The 19,122-nt window shown below is 39.6% G+C and overlaps 1 protein-coding gene across 1 annotated transcript in view; it reads right to left on the bottom strand.

Moving 5' to 3' along the window:
* ZDHHC2 (zinc finger DHHC-type palmitoyltransferase 2) overlaps positions 1-19,122 on the bottom strand; it is a 1,463,314-nt gene that overhangs the window by 625,763 nt on the left and 818,429 nt on the right. The window contains 1 exon segment of the mRNA XM_044062506.1: positions 13,640-13,682. Coding sequence (XP_043918441.1) covers positions 13,640-13,682 — 43 coding nt within the window.

The raw sequence follows: 19,122 nt of genomic DNA, 5'->3' as shown, positions 1-19,122 counted from the left end.
ATAAACCTCTCCTCAGTATTACAACTAACAATACTGCAGGTAAAGCCCTATACTCCCACATCATAGCTGCAACAACACACACAAAATTAAAAAAATTACTCAAACCACATCTCAGGAAAACCAGGATCTGCCCATGTATCACATGACAATCGCTATAACTTTTCTTCTCCTCCTCCACATAACTCCAATTAGAATGTACACTATTTTACACACACACACACACACACACATATATATATATATATATATATATATATATATATATATATATACTTCTTATAATAAGCTGCACTGGTCATTGTACTTCTTTCAGTGTACACTTAGTAGAAAATGTAAACTGTCTTAAACTGTATGAACTGCTAGTTACAAATAGCACATTTAGTCATGTCTATTCTACTTATTTGTAAAGGTTAATCTAATAATCCCCGGGATTTATGAAGATTTATGAAGCTTGCGCCAGGTGCAGGCATAGCATCAATGTTCTAACACCAAATATGGCCGCCGAGCGATTCAGGTACGAGCTGTTTACACGTGCACTACCTGCATACGCTACGCCCGCACAACTCCCAAACCTTGTATGCTAACTACCCCATGTGCAGCAGTGTAGCATGCAAATGAAGGTATGTAGTGATTCAGGAAGTGGTGCAGGCATAGTGTAAGCATGCAGAAATGTAAACCGTAGAAAATGGTTTACATTTTTGCAAACATAAAATTGGAGCCATGACAGCCGACCAAACACATGTATTATATCGCTAATATATGCCAATGGCTAAATATGTAGCCATTGGCATAAAAAACTTGTACAAAATATAAAATTAACATTTAATATATATAGTCGCACTATTACGACGTGGAAGCACAGGGCAGCGGTGCGCAAAGGGGATCGCAAGGAAGGCAGGTACCGAACAACAGACTAGTCAAAGTCATGTACCTTCAAGTAGTATTCCACCTGCTCAACCCAATATGAGGAATACGTATAATGGTAATCAAAATGATCTATCAGTGAATGAAACAGGCAATAATAGCAATCCTGTGTCTTTAAATGGTTTGCCTGAACTGAATGATTTTTTTTAACATGCCCAGTGTTAGTTTTGGCAACTTTTCAAATAATGGATCTGGGGTTCAAGTTAATCAACAGAATAATAATACTGTTTCTAACATAGTTTCGAACTTGAAACAATTTGACAACTATTTGTTAAAATATAAAAAACTGCAAATAGAAATATTATATTTCCGTGAATGTCTAAAATTGAACATCGTGCCTAAAGGACTTAGACAATGGAAATATCCGTCAGGAACAATTAAACAATCACAATTTCATACTCGGCTAATCCAATTTTTTAATCAGCAAGGTCTTAATTTACTGCAACTTCTTATAGATGATTACACTACACAGATGTCAGATTTGAAGGAGCAATTGGTAATCATCGATAAAGACATTAAAGCTGACTCTGACTTTAGTCGATATGAATCTGATTATGCTAGAATTTTTTCAAGCATAAATGTATTGTTAAATAAGATCAGTGAGACTAAAAAGCGTAAAATAAACAGGGATAAGTTAGCTTATAAAAGAGGAAGTGCGTATCCTGATCCGCCCACTAACAGGCACGTTGCTGACGTTGATTCTTTGTCTCGGAAAAGTAACAATGATCCAAACAATAATATGCATTTAGATTTACAGGATGAACTCGAGCTTTTTCCATCAACGCCTAACAGTCCCTTGCTTTCAAATGCCGGTGGTCCTCCTACGGTTAGACGTAGTGAGTGAATCAACAATAATAATCAACAAAAACAACAAAATCAACAATGAAATCAGGGAACTGAACAACAAAATACCCAACAGGGTTTTCAGCGTGTCCAGTCCAACTACAAGAAGAACACGAAATGGAACAAGAAGGGACAGAACAGATCAACTTACAATCAGCGCAGGAAGTAAATGAACTCCAATATGTCAACTACCCAAATATTATTTTGAGTAGCGGCAATGATTTTCGAGTTTATAATTTTACCTCTATGGATATACCATCAGGTTTTGTAGAACTGTTAGCAAAAGGATTTAATTTTGTGCTGCCTCCGAAGCTAGATATTGCCCGTTTGTTATGTGATTTGAAATTATATACGCGTAAATTAAATCTACAAATGTTAATGAGAGATTATAGGAGTGTACCAAGAAATGAACTTGTTACTAGTGTTTATAATCCCCCGCTTGATAACAATATATTATTGTTTGAAAAAATTTGTGAAATTCACTTTAGAGGTTTAAATAATGCATGTAAGCCAAACAGGCATCTGAATTTAGATGAAATTCATTTAATAAATTGGGCAAGAATGTATGAAATACGGGTCATGAAACCTGACAAGGGAGGGGGGGCTATTCTTATGCATGAAAAGTATTATGTGAACAAGATGAATACTATGTTATCATCCTCAAATTATAGGAAGGTGTCCCTAAATGAGTTGAATCAAGCATATCAAAAAATTAAAAATATACTGAGTGACTTATTCATTGAGGGAAGTATTTCAACCGAGATTTATCATTATCTATCCATGCCAGCCCCACTTCTTCCAGTTATGTTTGGGGTTCCGAAATTACATAAGAGTGTCCAGGATCCTCCCCTCAGGCCCATTATTGATGGTTGTAACTCTATTACCTACCCAAGTGCCAAGTGGGTTGATAATAAGCTGAAAGAGTTCCTTAAAACGGAACCCCAAATTTGTAAGGACTCGTGGCATGTACTGGAACATTTAAATAGCATCCCTTTTGATATTAATTATAAATTCCTAACAGCAGACATCAGGGATTTATATACAGTAATTCCGCAAAATATAGGATTAGAATGGGTTCGCGATTTTTTGTTGTTAAAATGTTGTCTAGGTAATGAAATTGATTTAATAATCAATTTACTAGAACTAGTATTAAATAATAATTATTTTATGTTTAAAAAGGATATTTATTTATAACAATCCGGAGTAGCAATGGGCTCCCCATGTGGGGGCAGCTTTGCTAACTCCGTTATGGCATTTTGGGAGCATACATTTTTATTCCCACATGAGTTATATGTTAAAATTGTCATCTGGTATACACGTTACCAGGACGACATTCTTATGATTATTAAAGGAACGGAAGAAGAAGCTATGGAATTGGTTGAGGTTATGAATTCTTTTTCCACTTTCCTGGATTTTACCTATGACCTTGGTTTAACTTCCATTAATTTTTTAGATATTGTTATAGAGAAAGATATTGAGTATGGGAGGTTTAACACCAAACTTTACAGGAAACCTTCACATAGTAACTCATTTTTACATTTCTCAAGTTGCCACCCCTTTTTTCAGAAGAAAGGGGTGGTTAAAGGCCAACTTGTACGAGCATCTCAAATGTGTTCTGATAAAGACACTTTCGAAGAAGAATGCTCCCGGCTAGGTGAAATGTTTTCAAATAGGGGTTATCCTAACAAATTAATCTGTTCAATAACTTGGGAAGTTAAACGTAAAAGGCAAAGTGGGCACCTGGGTCCAATACTTAAGAGGGGATATAATGTACCCATGTTGGAAAGGTTTAATTTGGTTAACAATGAGGAAATCACAGAAAATGAAGCTAATGGAAGTATTAGTTACAACACTAGCTTCCTTACCCAATTTAATCATAGAGCAATGCAAATTCGAGGTGTGTTGAACAATAACTGGGAATTTCTTTTACAAGAACAGCAATCTAATACAATTTTGGGTTTTAAACCCCGTATTGTTTTTAAAAAAGCACCTTCTCTTAAAAATCTTCTAGAATTTCCAATTAAACCATACAAAATGAACAGAGGAATGCATAAGTGTGGGCATTGTAATTATTGTAAATTCATTCAAGTTGGGGCTACATTTCGGATTAGAGGTGTTAAATACTACGTCAATGATAAATGTAATTGTGAAAGCCAAGGCGTTGTTTATCTTGCTACATGTAAAATATGTTCTGTATTTTATTTAGGGAAAACGGAACGTCAGCTTAAACAGCGTATATACGAGCATTTATACGCTATTTCAAAGCAAACTGTTTCCAACGCCTTGGCAAAACACATAGTTGAAAATAATACACATAGTTTTTTGTTTAATGTAGTTGAAAAAGTATATAAAAATCCTCGGGGTGGGCCTTGGCATTTAAAACTTCAGGAACGTGAATTGCTTTGGCAATTTAAAACTAATGCATATGTGCACCCTGGGATTAATGATATGTGTTCTATAAAATGTTTACTTAAACTGAAAGCCCTTGATAGATAAATGTCTTTCAAGTTTGGTAACGATATTTGTATTTTTACATCTACTTTATGGGTTTAATAGATTTTATAAATTGTGATCTCTATATATTAATTGAGAATTGTTTTTTTAAAATAATTTTCTGCTTTTCTTCATAGGGTAGTTTTGTTTGTTAATATTTTATTGTTTGCCACTTAGTTGAAAAATAGAAAAGTCTTTTTTATTTTCTCTTACATTGGTAATAACATTGTGCTTTAAATGTGAGTAACAAACCATTCATTCTTGAAGTATTAGTAACAACTAATTTATAGCAATTAGGTAAATTAAATAGGGCTGTTTGTAAGTAATTAATTAATTATGGCTGTTTTTTTAAGCATATAAATTGATGTCTGTGTGTTCTAAAAACTTGTCTGAAGAAGTGCATCTATTTGTGTGCATGAAAGCACTTACAAGTAAAGAATTTTACTTTTACAACGACTGGCGTTATTTGTTGCTATCATTTAGTTTTTAGTTTCTGAAGTTTTGTTTGTTTTGTATTTTTGGTTATGGCTAAAAATATAGAATAAAACCACAATGAAACACATATCACGATTTCCCCATAATAGTCAATGACAGGCATGCTACACCATACTTATGGCACAAGGGTTGCTAGGGGGCAGTGACAGTGTTATGCGCAGTAGCTAAGAATTAATAGGCAATGCCATGCAAATGAGAGGAGTAATAATGAATCGCAGATTCCTTGCTGGTGTAAGGATGCACCTCAAAGTGTAGTGTTATAACACTGAGGTGCGCCCTTGAGATAAAGATGACATCAAGAGAGGGGTATGTCGCCATTGCTGTAAGCACACTGGAGAATTGCTAAACCGGTCTGCCCCTAGCTAGGCAAAGCTGTAGGATAGGGGTGTATCGAATTGGCCATAGCTATGCTTAGCTGAGAGTACACAAGGTAACAGAGTATGCATGTGAACGGAGATGAAAACGCACGTAAACCCGGTAAATGGGTATGCGCTGCTCGCACTGCAGCTGAAACAGAAAGGATATAGGAAAGAAATAAGGAAATGCTGCAGCAGTGAAATTGGAGTACAAATGACTAATTAACACCTAGGAGCTTACAGTGGGCCATTGACAACAGCTAACAAGGCTGCAAGCAGCTACCTGCAGAACAGGGAAGGGGTGGGGCTGTACTGCAAAGAAAACAGTAAAGTGTCAAAGCAGAACAAAGCCGATATGCAGTATATCAGCTACAAGGCACATTTTGCCATGACTGGGTAGGGAAAGTACAAAACAAGAAAGACGGCAGGTGGATGCATGCCTGATAATGGGAGGGGATCCAGGTCTAACAGTGAATTAAAGGGCAACAGATTAATCAAGGCAGGCAAGTAGATCTCCACAGTAAAGGCCCCACACTTGCAGTACTCATTGCAAAACCCATAATTAAGACACGCTGCTGCTGGAATAGCTCATACACACCCACTGACATCAGCAGCATCCATAGCACAATACTATAAAGTGTGGAAGCACCTCACACACATTTGTGTATTCCCATATACTCTGCACCAGTGGTATATACAGACGGGGAACTTTTATTATGTACATGTTAGGGGCTACCATAGCTTTGATCCACCAGCATGTGTCAGAGACTGAAAGTGGTGTGGAGGATGATGCACACGACCACCTCAGGCACTAGAGGAGGAGGAGGAGAGTGTTCAGACCCAGTGTAACCTACCAGGGGCTACATGATATGGAGATAGTAGAGTGTTATAGGGTGGACAGGGACACCCTACAGCAACTTGTGGAGCTGTGCTGGCCACACCTCAGAGCCAGAGCAAAGAGAGGGTAACCCATCCCAGTGGATAGGAATGTATATGTAAGCCTGAGAATACTAGCTACAGGTACCTTTCAAAGACCAACTGGGGATATCATGGGGATCTCACAGGCATCAGCATCCAGGGTACTACACCAGTTCCTGGATGCCATGTTACCACATGCCAATGAGCACATATACTTCCCCCAAATGCAGGAGGAGTTGGCCAGCAATATGCGTCTCTTCCATCATGTGGCAAAATACCTGGAGGTACTGGGAGCAATAGACTGCACGCACATACACATCAAGTCACCATCCGGTGAGCAGGGTAGGTGCTACATAAATCACAAGGGATACCCCTCCATCAACTGCCAGGTTGTGTGCAATGCCCAGGGCATTATCATAGATGTGTGTGCTGGCAGCCCTGGAAGCTATCACGACTCCCACATCTGACATGCCTCACAGCTGTATCAGTTATTTGCCAGGGGGGGCATCCCAAATGGCCACCTGGTGGAGGATGCTGGCTATGCACTGGAACCGTGGATGATGACTCCCATCAGAAATGCACACATACCCATGCAGGAACACCATAATGAGGCACACGCACAAACCAGAATCAGCATAGAGCGTGTATTTGGTTTGCTGAAATCATGGTTCCGTTGCTTGGACATATCTGATGGAGCCTTGCAGTACTCTCCAGGCACATGTGCCCACATCTTCATAGTGTGTGCCATGCTACACAATATGGTCCTGCGGAAACAGCTGCAGCAGGGACAGAATGGTGAAGGCCCTCACAGCCCACCACCATTGCCAAGGGCCCTACAGGCACAGAGGTACTCAGACCACGAACACCCTGAGCCAGCCCCAGTAGGCAGACAGAGGCGTGCCCAGTATTCCCATGCCTTGGCAAAGAGGGAACATACAGCATACACACTGACAGTGTAGGCACCTAGGGACTGACACCTTTCTCCACTTGCACACACAGTAAAAATGGATGGCACACACACAAGACTACTTGTAAATTGTCATGTATAGACAGTCTACTGTGTGCATCCAACATAGGCAGCCCTCAACTACTGCACACACAACTGCCATTGGCACAAGGTTAGTCAACACCTGAACAGTAATGTAAGCTATCAACATATGCATATACTGTATGTATAGATTCATAGGTAGGTACTTGGCCAACTGCCAGAGGCCATTCATAAGCCCAGCCAAAATGTGTCAGCTTTTGCCACCCCATTGATTCATTAACTGTCCCTCTGTGGAGCAGAGCCAATGGTGGGATCCATGGGGTACATCTACCATTCCCCATCCACTCTGCAAGGTTTCTCTTTGAGGAAGAGAAAGTATGGGGAGTGTCTGTGACAGGAAGCTGTCCCTCCAGCATCTTCCAGTTATTGCTGTGGCAAGGTTCAGCTCACTACAGTGTGTGGCTCACTGTGACATGGATTCCCATAGGAGGAGCATATCCATCAAGCCTGAGTTCGACATGGCTGTGTTGGCCAGCGGAGATCATCTCTGGGTAAATGAGATGCCACTGAGTAAAGCAGGAGTTTATTCAGTCTGGCTGCATAGGCCATATGTTGGAGGCCAGTATTCCCCTTGGCGAGGTACATTCGTGGACCCCCCAGCTGTTGGAAGTGTCTTCTGAGGTACACCCCACATGAGTTATTCTACCCTATGATGGGACTGATGAGTGATGAGTAAAGGGGCACTATAACCTCAGTATGTCTAGATGGGAATCATTTAGTAATCAGATGGCCTACATAGAAGGATGTCCTAACTACTGTGGAGATATGACTGTCAAAGAGGAGATCACTATCTACCTTAGTCCCCAGATACCCCATTACCTCATCCGAATTAGAGTGGCTGCCACTTATGTGTTAATATGTGGGTGCCAATTCCACAATGGAATGACCATGCAGGTAGTGGCACTTGGCCGGAGACCATGTCATTGGCACCCTGTGACGTTCTCTTTGAGGCCCCTTGAGGGATGTCTGTGTCAGCTGGACTATCAATCATGGCTCCCAGTTCGCAGTCATTGGCAAACATGGTCTGCTGTAGTCCACCTGTGTTTGCCTGTACCTCTGAGACATATATGCCAAACAGTAGGGCTCCCAAGAATGAATCCTGTGGGACACCAGTCGTGACTGGCCAAGAGTTGGACCTGGAGACCGCTAGTCATACCATGTGGGTTCTGTGTGTAAGCCCTTTGGCAACCCAACCTGTGATGTATGAGTGTATGTACAGGCTGGTGTGTTTATCAATAAAACCTGAGTGGGGCATGGTGTTAAAAGCCTTGGCGAGGTCCAGGTAGTATGTGTGAAGCACCTCCCCCATCATCTAATGTCTTGGTGACTGTATGTAAGACATCAAACAGGTTCAGTAGGCATGAACTGCACTCAAACAAGCTGACCTGCGTTGGGTCACGTATTCGGAGCTTACCAATGTCTTTGGTAATGAGTGCCATGAGGATGTGAACCATACCATTGCAGACCAGGCTAGTCAGGCTTATGAGGTGGTAGTTACCATGGTCAGCTGTGATTCCACCTTGATGAAGTGGAATAACCGTTGCCATGCACCATTGTATGGGCATGTAGCCTGTGGAGAGGCTGAGGTAGGAAAGCTTAGTTAGGTTGGGGGCAGGTTGTCTTGTACAGTTTGGAAGATGCAGTCTGGGACAACATCTGCCTCCACTGATGCTGTGTTCTGCTGTTAGCGAGGGCCATTTCCACCTGTGTGTCTCTGATGTGTGGGATACTGTACCTTTCAGGTAGTGCTGTGGGCTCTTTAGGGGTGAAGTATGCACTGAATGTATCTGCAAGGCTGTTGGCGATATCAGTAGGGTCAGCATAATTTGTGCTATATTTCACCGGCACAATGCAAATCTGTGTGTCACCACGTAGATCCTTGGCATAGCCAAAGAAGGCTTTGTGGTTATCTTTCGAATCCTTGCGTATTCTACTGCTGAAGTTAGCCTTGGATGATGTCATGAGGGACCTACGTATCATACTAATAGTGGTCATGGATATCTGCCCTTCGTGGGATTTGCTGTGTGTCTGGAACACTGTCCTACTTCTGTAGTATAGCCTGTTTATTGCAGAGGTCCACTAGGGTGTCCTTGTCTAGGAGGAGTGGGTCTTGGTATACCAGTGATGGCACGATCCATACATCCATGTAGGTGCTTATAGACTGCATATGTAAATCTGTCTGTATCCTGAGCAGTGTTTCCCCTTAGTGTGGGGGCTGTAAAACGTCCCACCCCTGTCACTAGTAGTGTAAATTTAGCTGTAGGAAAGGTATACACTGTGGCATCCGTGGGTGGCGGAGATGCTTGGGTGTGGAAACAGTGAATAGTCCATGGTCAGATCTAACCAGTGAATGGTTAACCTCCACTGTGGTGCACCTATTGTCTATGTTGGTGATGACCACTTCTAGTAGTTTCCACCCCATGTTAGGAAGATTACCACCTGATACAGGGCATATGAGGTGATAAATTCCAGGAAGCGCTGGGCCTGAAAGTGAGTACCGGAGTAAGATTCCCAGTTAATGGTATGGTAGTTGACATCGACCAATGCCAGGGTGTGTGTTACGACTGTCATGTTCTCCACTGTCTCCAGGTAGGAGGAGTGGAGGTCCTGGGTCATGGAGGGTGATCCGTAGCAGGCCACAGTTTACATTGCAGTTATGGCTGATGTTAGCTGCACATGAATGATCTTAGAGGTATCATGCTGCCCCACTAACCTGGAGGTGTAGGTATCCCTGATGAATATGGATACAGCCCCTCCATGTCTGTCAGTCCATGTTCTGTGGCTGAAATGTGTGGTATGGGTTGTAGTCTGGTAGTGCTGGTGTGCTCTCAGGAGCCTTAAGACAGATGTCAGTTACTTCACAGATGTTGATGTTGTCCATCCTGAGGAGTGCTGTGAGTACATGCATGTTGTGATCACAACCCCTGGTGTTGAGTAGCATAACCCTCATTGAATCTGCTATTGTGCTGTTTACAGAGCTGGTATTCACCTTTGAGACTCTCCTAAATAAGGCACCATGGGGGCACCAATAGCCTTGGCCAGTATTTCCAAGCCTAAGGCTGACACATGGGCTAGTATAGTATCATTGCATGCATGTTCTCCATCTGTGCTTGTTTTTCATCTCCCCTGTAGGTAACCTACTGGTAAGCAATAGAAAGCCTTAAGCTTATACAAGTCTTCTAGCTTCCAAGACAGGCTTTTGGAGTGACTAGGTATCAGCATTCAGTATGTTCTTGCTGTACTTAACTGTTTCCTGACTACATGGTGATTTCTCACTGTATATTGTGATCTGAAGGTCTGTTTATTTAAATATTATGGCTTTGATGGCCTACACATTAGAGGTTCACAAATAGCCTAAAACCTATCTGCCCAAGGGCAGTTAGAAGCATAGCTACTGTGTGTTGGCTTTCCCCGCACCATTGATGAAGTAGCATAGCCAATGAAGCAATTCCAGGCAGAGTTGCTGAAAGCAGTTGAAAACTGGGGTTGGGGAGGGTGATAAGGGCACTTAGTGATCTAAGGAGGGCATGTTAATGTGACAAATCAACACCAGTCAATTCCCCCAACAGGTCTCACAGCTATCAAACTGGACAGGCTTCCCCACCCCCTGGCTGTATGGTTCTGGGATTTTATTGTACCTTTTGTTAAGCATTAAAAAAGGGTTTTGGCCTGAAAGCTTTGTTTTTGATAAAGGTTTTTGCTCTCAACGTTTGGTTTTTTGGTCACTGTTCTATTTAACAGCAGTGTTGGATATTACAAGTCTTTGTTCTTCTGCTGTGAAGTTGGGAATCTTTTGATAGCCTGCAGCAGCCAGTGATGGAATTACAAAATCGACTCAAATTTCTGGTTGAAAAAGAAGTCAATCCTCTGTTACACATTGCCACAGAGCTTAATGGTGAAAGAGGGAATACAGCTGAAAAGCCGTCTACTAATGTAATGGATTTTGAGCACAAGTTACAAGTTCTGGAAAGAAAAGTGAGTACATTCAAACGCCTACAATGGCAACGTTTCAGCTTTGCTGCCTATCTGGAGAAGGGTATAGCTCCGCGTGGTCTGAGGGTCTTAAAAATGCCCTACTATGGAAATACATACCCTGAGTTGTTAAAGCAATGGCAGTGTCTCAACTTAAAGTTGAGCCAAGATTATATGTCTCTAATGAACAACTTTTTTCTGGATATTGAAAATGAATTAAAAAGGGATATTATTAAAATGGAAGATGAATTACTTTCTATGTCCTGTTTTAAGAATTTGCAATTATCCTATCAGTCTATGATAGACAGACTGAGCTCATTAGATGACAGGCTAGAAGTTGTGAAGAAGAGGAAGCTGTTACGTGACATGGGCGATTACCAAGCTGGTAATATATTCTCTTGGCCGAAAAATGATAAAAATGATAACCCTAGAGCTCCCATGGGCTCACATGTAAGGTCTAACTTCACCAGCAGAGGTCGTGCATCTACGCTGGAAAAGAACACAGCATCATTAGACACGCTAGATGATTTCCCTGCTTTGAGTGCTGGAATTTCAAAATTGGTGCCAAGTGAAGAGCTAACGTCGTCGTCATCATTGAGCAGCAGCGTAACTTGTGTTAAGCTTGCAGAAACGGATACCACGCCTCGTCCTGTCGATATGGGTGCTACTGGAAATAAAATAACGGAGATTTGTGCTGTTGCAGCTCCTTTGGGTAATAAAAATACTACGCAAGCGTTACAACAAAAAGGTTTGTCTACTTTTTTTTAGCAAACCCTTTCAGTTACAGCAAGCTGAGCGGGTGCAGGAGCGGATGGCTACGTCTAGGTCCAGATCCAGAGGTAGAGCTAAACAGAGGGACTCCACCACTCCATTGGATGGCAAACGGAAAAATGAAAGCCCTTTAAAACAATTGAAGATAGCTCGAAGGTGATGGCAGGTACTATGAATCTTTCTGATTTCTCTTTTAGAAAAGAGCATTATAAGCTTCTGGCAAAAGGACTAGGATATATTCCAACCTCTACAGAGGACATTGTGAGAGTCTTGACTGATTTAAAGTTGTTTATAAGGTCCATAGCACTGAAGTTGATTTTTAAAAATGACAAATATGATGCTAGTGTTTGTAAACGACGCAGTGTTTTTGTACCTAATTATGCCCCAGTACTTAGAGCTTTTAATGATCTCTGTGAGGATGCAATCAGGAAGGCTTATGCAACTAATAATTACAAGAGAAATTATAATTTAACTTATGCAGAATATATTGCTTTGAATGAATTAAAGGAAAACTCACATATTGTGATAAAACAAGCTGACAAGGGGGGATCAACTGTTATTATGAATAGAGAACATTATATAGGTTCAGTGCTTTTATTGTTGGATGATGATACAGCGTTTAAGTGTGTTACACTTTTACAAGTAAAAAAATGCATTAGTTACGTTAATATGTGTGTGTATGACCTACAGTTAACAGGAGATATTTCGTTGGATTTATTTCACTTCTTTACAGTACCGTACCCTGTAGTGCCGCAGTTATATGGCATACCAAAACTGCACAAGTCACAGGTTAATCCCCCGATGAGACCTATCGTCTCTGGAAATGGGTGGATTACTGAACCCATATCACTCTATCTGCAAAGACAACTACAACCATTACTAAAGTTTTGTCACACAGTGCTTAAAGATTCTAGTGATTTCTTAGTTAAGCTCAAGAATTGGCATATGAATATGAGTCTAGCTACAGATACCTGTGAACATATATATATGGTGGTAATGGACATTACATCGTTATTTACTGTAATCCCCAATGACTATGGGCTGGATGCCATTAGAGAATTCTTGTTGAGATATTCAGGTTTTTTAGCCAGACATATAGAAAATATTTGCATGTTGTTAGACCTGGTTCTAAGGAACAATATATTCTTGCTTGATAACGAATTTTATTTACAGCAAACTGGTGTGGCAATGGGCACACCAGTAGCAAATACTTATGCCAATCTGGTTCTTTCCCAATGAGAGAGAATGTATATAAATGATGGTGAGAGGTTTGTTTTTGAATGAAAATTTGTTATTTTATCAAAGATTTGTGGATGATTGTTTCCTTCTTTGGAAAGGCACCCATAGTGAATTAGAGGATTATATTCTGTCTCTGAATAATTCAACTAGTTTTTTAAAGTTTAAGTATGAATGTTCGATTAGCACCATTAATTTTCTAGATATTACATTAATTAAGAGGGAAGGTGTTATTAACACCACAGTATTTAAGAAAGAAGTATCATCTGGAAGGTACCTATATGCATCAAGTATGCATGCTCCACATGTGTTTGAGGGCATTGTTAAGGCGCAATTGGCTCACATCAGTAGATTCAATACTGATGATGATGCTTTAGAAGCAACATAATGAAGCATGTGTGGAATTTAAGAATAGTGGGTATTCATTGCATATGATACAAGAGATTAGTGAATACATTATATCTAATAGACATACCCTTTTCAAACCTACATTTCTACAGATACCTAATACACTGTGTGAAAGATTGAGTGAGCCGGTGGACAGGGTTTGTCTGAGATATATAACTTCTTACAGCACTATGACTGCCATGGTGAGAAATATAGTTAGAAAATACTGGAAGGTCCTTCTTACACAGGATGATATCAGGATGGTTGTGGGGGATAGAGCGTGTTTTTCTTATAGAAACATGAAGACAATAAAAAGTATGTTAGCATAAGGACTTTGGTAGTGTAAATTCTACATCTATTGGTGTATCAAGGAAGGGTACTTTCTCCTGTTATAATTGTAGTTGCTGTTTAGACATTTTACAACAGTGTGATCCATTAAGTCCTGTAAATACATTTGTTCACCCTGTTTCAAAAGAGTGTATACCTTTAACTGTTTTGCCACTTGTGTAACAAGTAATATTGTTTATTTGGCAACATGTGACACCTGTCCCTCCTTTTATGTTGGAAAAACTACTAGAAAACTTAAAGACAGGATTATAGAACATAAATCCAACATAAGGAATGGGAGTGACACGAATGCTTTATCTAAGCATGTAAAAAGTTATGGTATATCTCACACTTTTAAGTTTAGGGTTATAGACACTGTTAGTGTGTCAAAAGGGGGGGGACTTATGTAATTTGTTAGATAATAGAGAATATGATTGGATTGTAAGACTAGCAGCAGATGTGGCACCAGGATTGAATGCAAGTGTTTCATTAAAGCCTGTTTTGACTAAAATACAGCACACAAGGTTAAAATAATAACATATATTAGCAAGTATATATTCTGAATATGTTGAATAATATGATATTTTATTGAGTAAGCACATTTTTATGTAGTTTTATTATAATATGTCTTTTTTATTTGTTTATTGTAAGTTTGTATTATTTCATGTCATATGACCTTGGCTGCGGGTCATGTGATGTCCTGGGCTTGTATTTAAACATGTGATTTTATTGTACCTTTTGTTAAGCATTGAAAAAGGGTTTTGGCCTGAAAGCTTTGTTTTTGATAAAGGTTTTTGCTCTCAACATTTGGTTTTTTGGTCATTGTTCTGTTTAACAGCAGTGTTGGATATTATTGTATGGTTCTGGGACACAGGATCCCAGGGGTGTATAGTCTGTTACCCATTCACACGACAAGGTTTTCCTTGAAGTGTGTCAGTGAGGGGCTATGCCTAATGTAGTTAGGAATGTAATGTATTGTCTCACAGTACATTTTTTATATGTTGTTATTTCAAGAGTACGTGAAGCTCAGCGAGTTTGGGGGCCTCTGCCCTTTGCTTAGCCTAGCTTACACATAGAAATCATCTAAACAGGAAATAGGCAGAAGCAACGTTAATGTCAACAGTGTAATGGTTACAGCATCTGCATAGCATCTGTGCATTCGAGGTTACAATCCCGATAAAGGCAGGGATGTTTATCATGTGCAAAAGTATACCTTACACATCTTGGATATATAGGTAGTAATCATCTGTATAATAAACATTCGAAACACCCATATAAACCCATGTGTGCTGGAGAGTACAGTCAACAGAGAATGTAATGTTATGTCAGCACGTAGTGAGATGTTACTTCACTGACATGTATATATCCTGAGTAGTTAGTGGATATGGCCGTGTTTGAGCGCACAGGTTTTACTTTACAAAGTTTGTTTAACTGTATTTAACTGCTGCTATAATGCAACACAAACACTTTTAAACATGCTTACAACTGCTTAAATGAGCCTTATTCTGAAGTAAAAAACGTTTGTAAAGCATTGCAGGTGTCGAACCCTGAACCAAGCACACTATAGTCATTGGACTTACCACTAAGCCATCCAAGGTGCATACATGTTTTATGGTCTTGGGACTACACCTTATACCATATGCATTTCACTGTAATGATCACATATGGGACAGTCACTTTGTGTGCATATGTACAGTACATTGTAATGTACTGTAGTTTGTGAACCAACACATTCCAGTCTAACATATGTATTACTGTTACAAACTAATACGAAATATATATATATATATATATATATATATATATATATATATATATATATATATATATATATATATATATATATATATATATATACACATGTCAGTATTTCAGTGATGTCTGCACACATATATATATATATATATGTGTATATATATCTCTAGTATATATATATATATATATATATTATACAGTTACATCAATAGCCATATGTATGAACAGCTATGAACGCACTTCGTGACACAGAAGCACTCCAAAGGAATTGGAGTGTACACAAAATACACCATAACATCTGAACATATCTCAGATGCCTTAGTGGTAATGTCAGTGACTGTGGTGTTCATGATCCTGAGTTCAAGACCTGCAAGGGCTGTTAGGTTATTTTGAGGGCCAGAATAAGGGCTGTTGGATGCTGGTGGATTAAAGCACTCTTAAGCAGTTGTAAGTGGGTTTTCACGTGTTTGCGTGACGGTAAGCAGTGCTGAAACATGGTAAACGGAGAAGCGCTTCACAGGTTTAACCTTTGTTTAACGTCGTGCAGACCATGGGCAAACCTGCTTACAACCACATAAATGTGCGTTATTCACACTTTCCCTACCAGTGCCTACTCTGAGAGGTAAAATAATAACACCTTCCAGGAGTAGAACCCGCAACCATGTACTCCATCCTCAGAGTAACCTAACATAAAGCTACCTGGGATGTACCTATCCCAAGTGTGTATGCAGACAGGTTAAAACACAAATGGGAGGAATGTGTTGAAATAGGACAACCCGCCATGTACCCAATTAAAGGTGTATGCCCATATATAGATATATATATATATATAGAAATATATATATATATATATAGAGAGAGAGAGATACATAGAGACATGTCGATATATACAGGTCTGTATGTAGATATATAGATACGTTAAAAACATCTACACATCTATGGAGGTACAGATAAACATATGCAATAATATATATATCTATATACATATACATACACACACACACACACATATATATATATATATATATATATATATATATATACACATATACATATACATACATACATACATACATGTCTGTAGACAGAATCCGAAGTGGTCATATCTGAGTATAACATGGACCATAGCAATCACACATTCCACCCCCCCAAACAATATGAACATAACATACAAAGAGTATATGCTAATACATGAGTCAAAGAAAAAGCTAGCAAGTATGGCTGGTGCAAGGCAACCAAGCTAGTCAGACCAAACGAAAAAAACGCCAGCACCGGTAATGAGCTGAGAGAACTGTAAGAACTTTATTAAGCTGAAATACTAGACCGGTTTCAGCCCATGGCTTTCATCAGTAGAATAACCTTATTCTACTGATGAAAGACATGTGCTGAAACCGGTCTAGTATTTCAGCTTAATAAAGTTCTTACAGTTCTCTCAGCTCATTACTGGTGCTGGCGTTTTTTTCGTTTGGTCTATATGCTAATACACTATTACAAATATGTTATATGGATACAGTCAACAACACAACTGCAATGACTGCAAATAACCATGACAGAAATACACAGACAGCTTTCATTTTGCCAAACTTTATTACATTCCGATGTATTGCCAAAAGGATTCAAGGACTAACAGTACCTGCATGCTATACAGGAAGCATTTAATAGTGCCTTAATTGAATCAGCCTGCAATTACCATAGTATTAGTCCACTAAGGGACAGGTGTTCACATAGGGAAAGAACACCCACACACATATAGACGTTGTATAAAACGGGTTCCTACACACATATATGTGCTATGAACACCCACCATCTACCCCACAACCAAAATAATTACATCAATACATACTGTCATACCATAACCAATTATTCAACTACTGTACAACATCTGCTGAAACCTTAACATACCTGGACACAGACACACTAACATGGCCCTGTGTGAAATAGTTGCCGTTAAACAGCTGCTGATGTAACAGGATTTGTATGAACTAATCCCGTTTCAGAGGGTTGAAAGGTTCGTACACCAGGAAGTGTTACCGAGTACTGATTATCAGCACAGTATGATACACAGTAACACCAAACTAAATATGTCTGGTAAGCACACTGTAAACCCCCTAACATTATATGCATAGCTATGCAGCCTTGAGCTGGTCAAACAACCTGGCCAGACTGAAACATATGCAGAAGTATTAGGTAGAGACAAACTGCGCACAAGTAGCAATGTTCTGAAATATAACAGCAGTACTCACATTTAGACAAAATCCTCTAGGCATTACACACAATATATTACTGTTTGTCTCCATACAGCTGTTGCAATAGATTCCAAACAACACTTCCACGCTGTCTTCCTCACAGGTAAGGCAAAGGGACAACGCCCAAGTGGAGTACTCAATTATACTCCACTGTAGCTATGGTATTGGCTAAGGCAGTAGCAGCACAGCTGATGTGCATGTAATTAGCTACTTAGGAACACCAATTGGTTATTGGGATAGCACATGTTATTGATCTGTAACTATAAAAGGTTGCCTTGTCACACATTCAAACCATCTGTATCTACCTGTACGACAGTACAAAACACTGAAAGATGAACTGAAAACGAGTATTATACTATTCAATAATACCTTTGATTACTAAGAAGTTATATATAGCATGTAGTATGTCTGTGTATGTAGTACCTGTACTGTAAAAATTACAGTGTAATCAGGCATATAGTGGAAATAGCTATCTTGTAGCCATGTATTGTTGAGCAGTAGTAATGCTTGTAGTATTCTATGTGTGTACTGCTGTAGGTCACACAGCAAACTCCGCATACACCACAAGGGATGATATGGGCTTGGAACCCACCAATTTGTTTCCAGCCACTGTCAGTGTCAGGATTGGTCCAACAAGTATGTGCTATAACAGGGGATAGTATATGTCGATATACTGTGACGGTCGACATATGTATGGGTGTATAATAAGATGAACCGTACAAATATGGTGTGCATTGTGTTATATTGTGCCAATAACTGTGTGATGTACAGTATTCTAGACAGATCTGTATTCTATTCTACATAGCAGTTTTGTTATGTTATGCAAACAATAGTTATGTCTATTGGCAATTCCAATACTCAATGACAGGATACATATTATTTGTATTCATCTGACAGTTTAGCAGCATGATAGCAAAGATAATTGGAAGAGTCAGGTAACTATCCATGCACATAACACATGTAATATCCACCTCTCTAGTATCGTTTACAAGCAATAACAGCTGTGCATGTGTACATGTTATGCAAATGTGTAGTGATGCTTGTTACAGAGCTGGACCTCTCTAGTATCATTTGCAGCAATAACAGCTGTGCATGTGTACATGTTATGCAAATGTGTAGTGACCCTTGTTACAGGGCTGGGCCAAATGGCTATGTGCACACCTACATAGAGTGGATATTGAGAGTACAGACACACTGGTTGAACTACCCGTTTGTGTAGTCCAACCTCTCATTGCCAACCTAACAGCTGATTGTACATACTGTATGTAAGGTAGTGCACAGCACTGGTAATGAAACAGGTTGCATATCATCTTTAACTCCATTGTAACATCTGCAGTAGGAGTGTAAGATG

Source organism: Protopterus annectens, chromosome 2.part1 (genome assembly GCF_019279795.1).
Source record: "Protopterus annectens isolate FY-2018-M chromosome 2.part1, PAN1.0, whole genome shotgun sequence".
NCBI lineage: Eukaryota > Metazoa > Chordata > Ceratodontiformes > Protopteridae > Protopterus > Protopterus annectens.
Note: the sequence above shows the minus strand (reverse complement) of the source record. Positions and strands in the feature narration are given on the sequence as shown.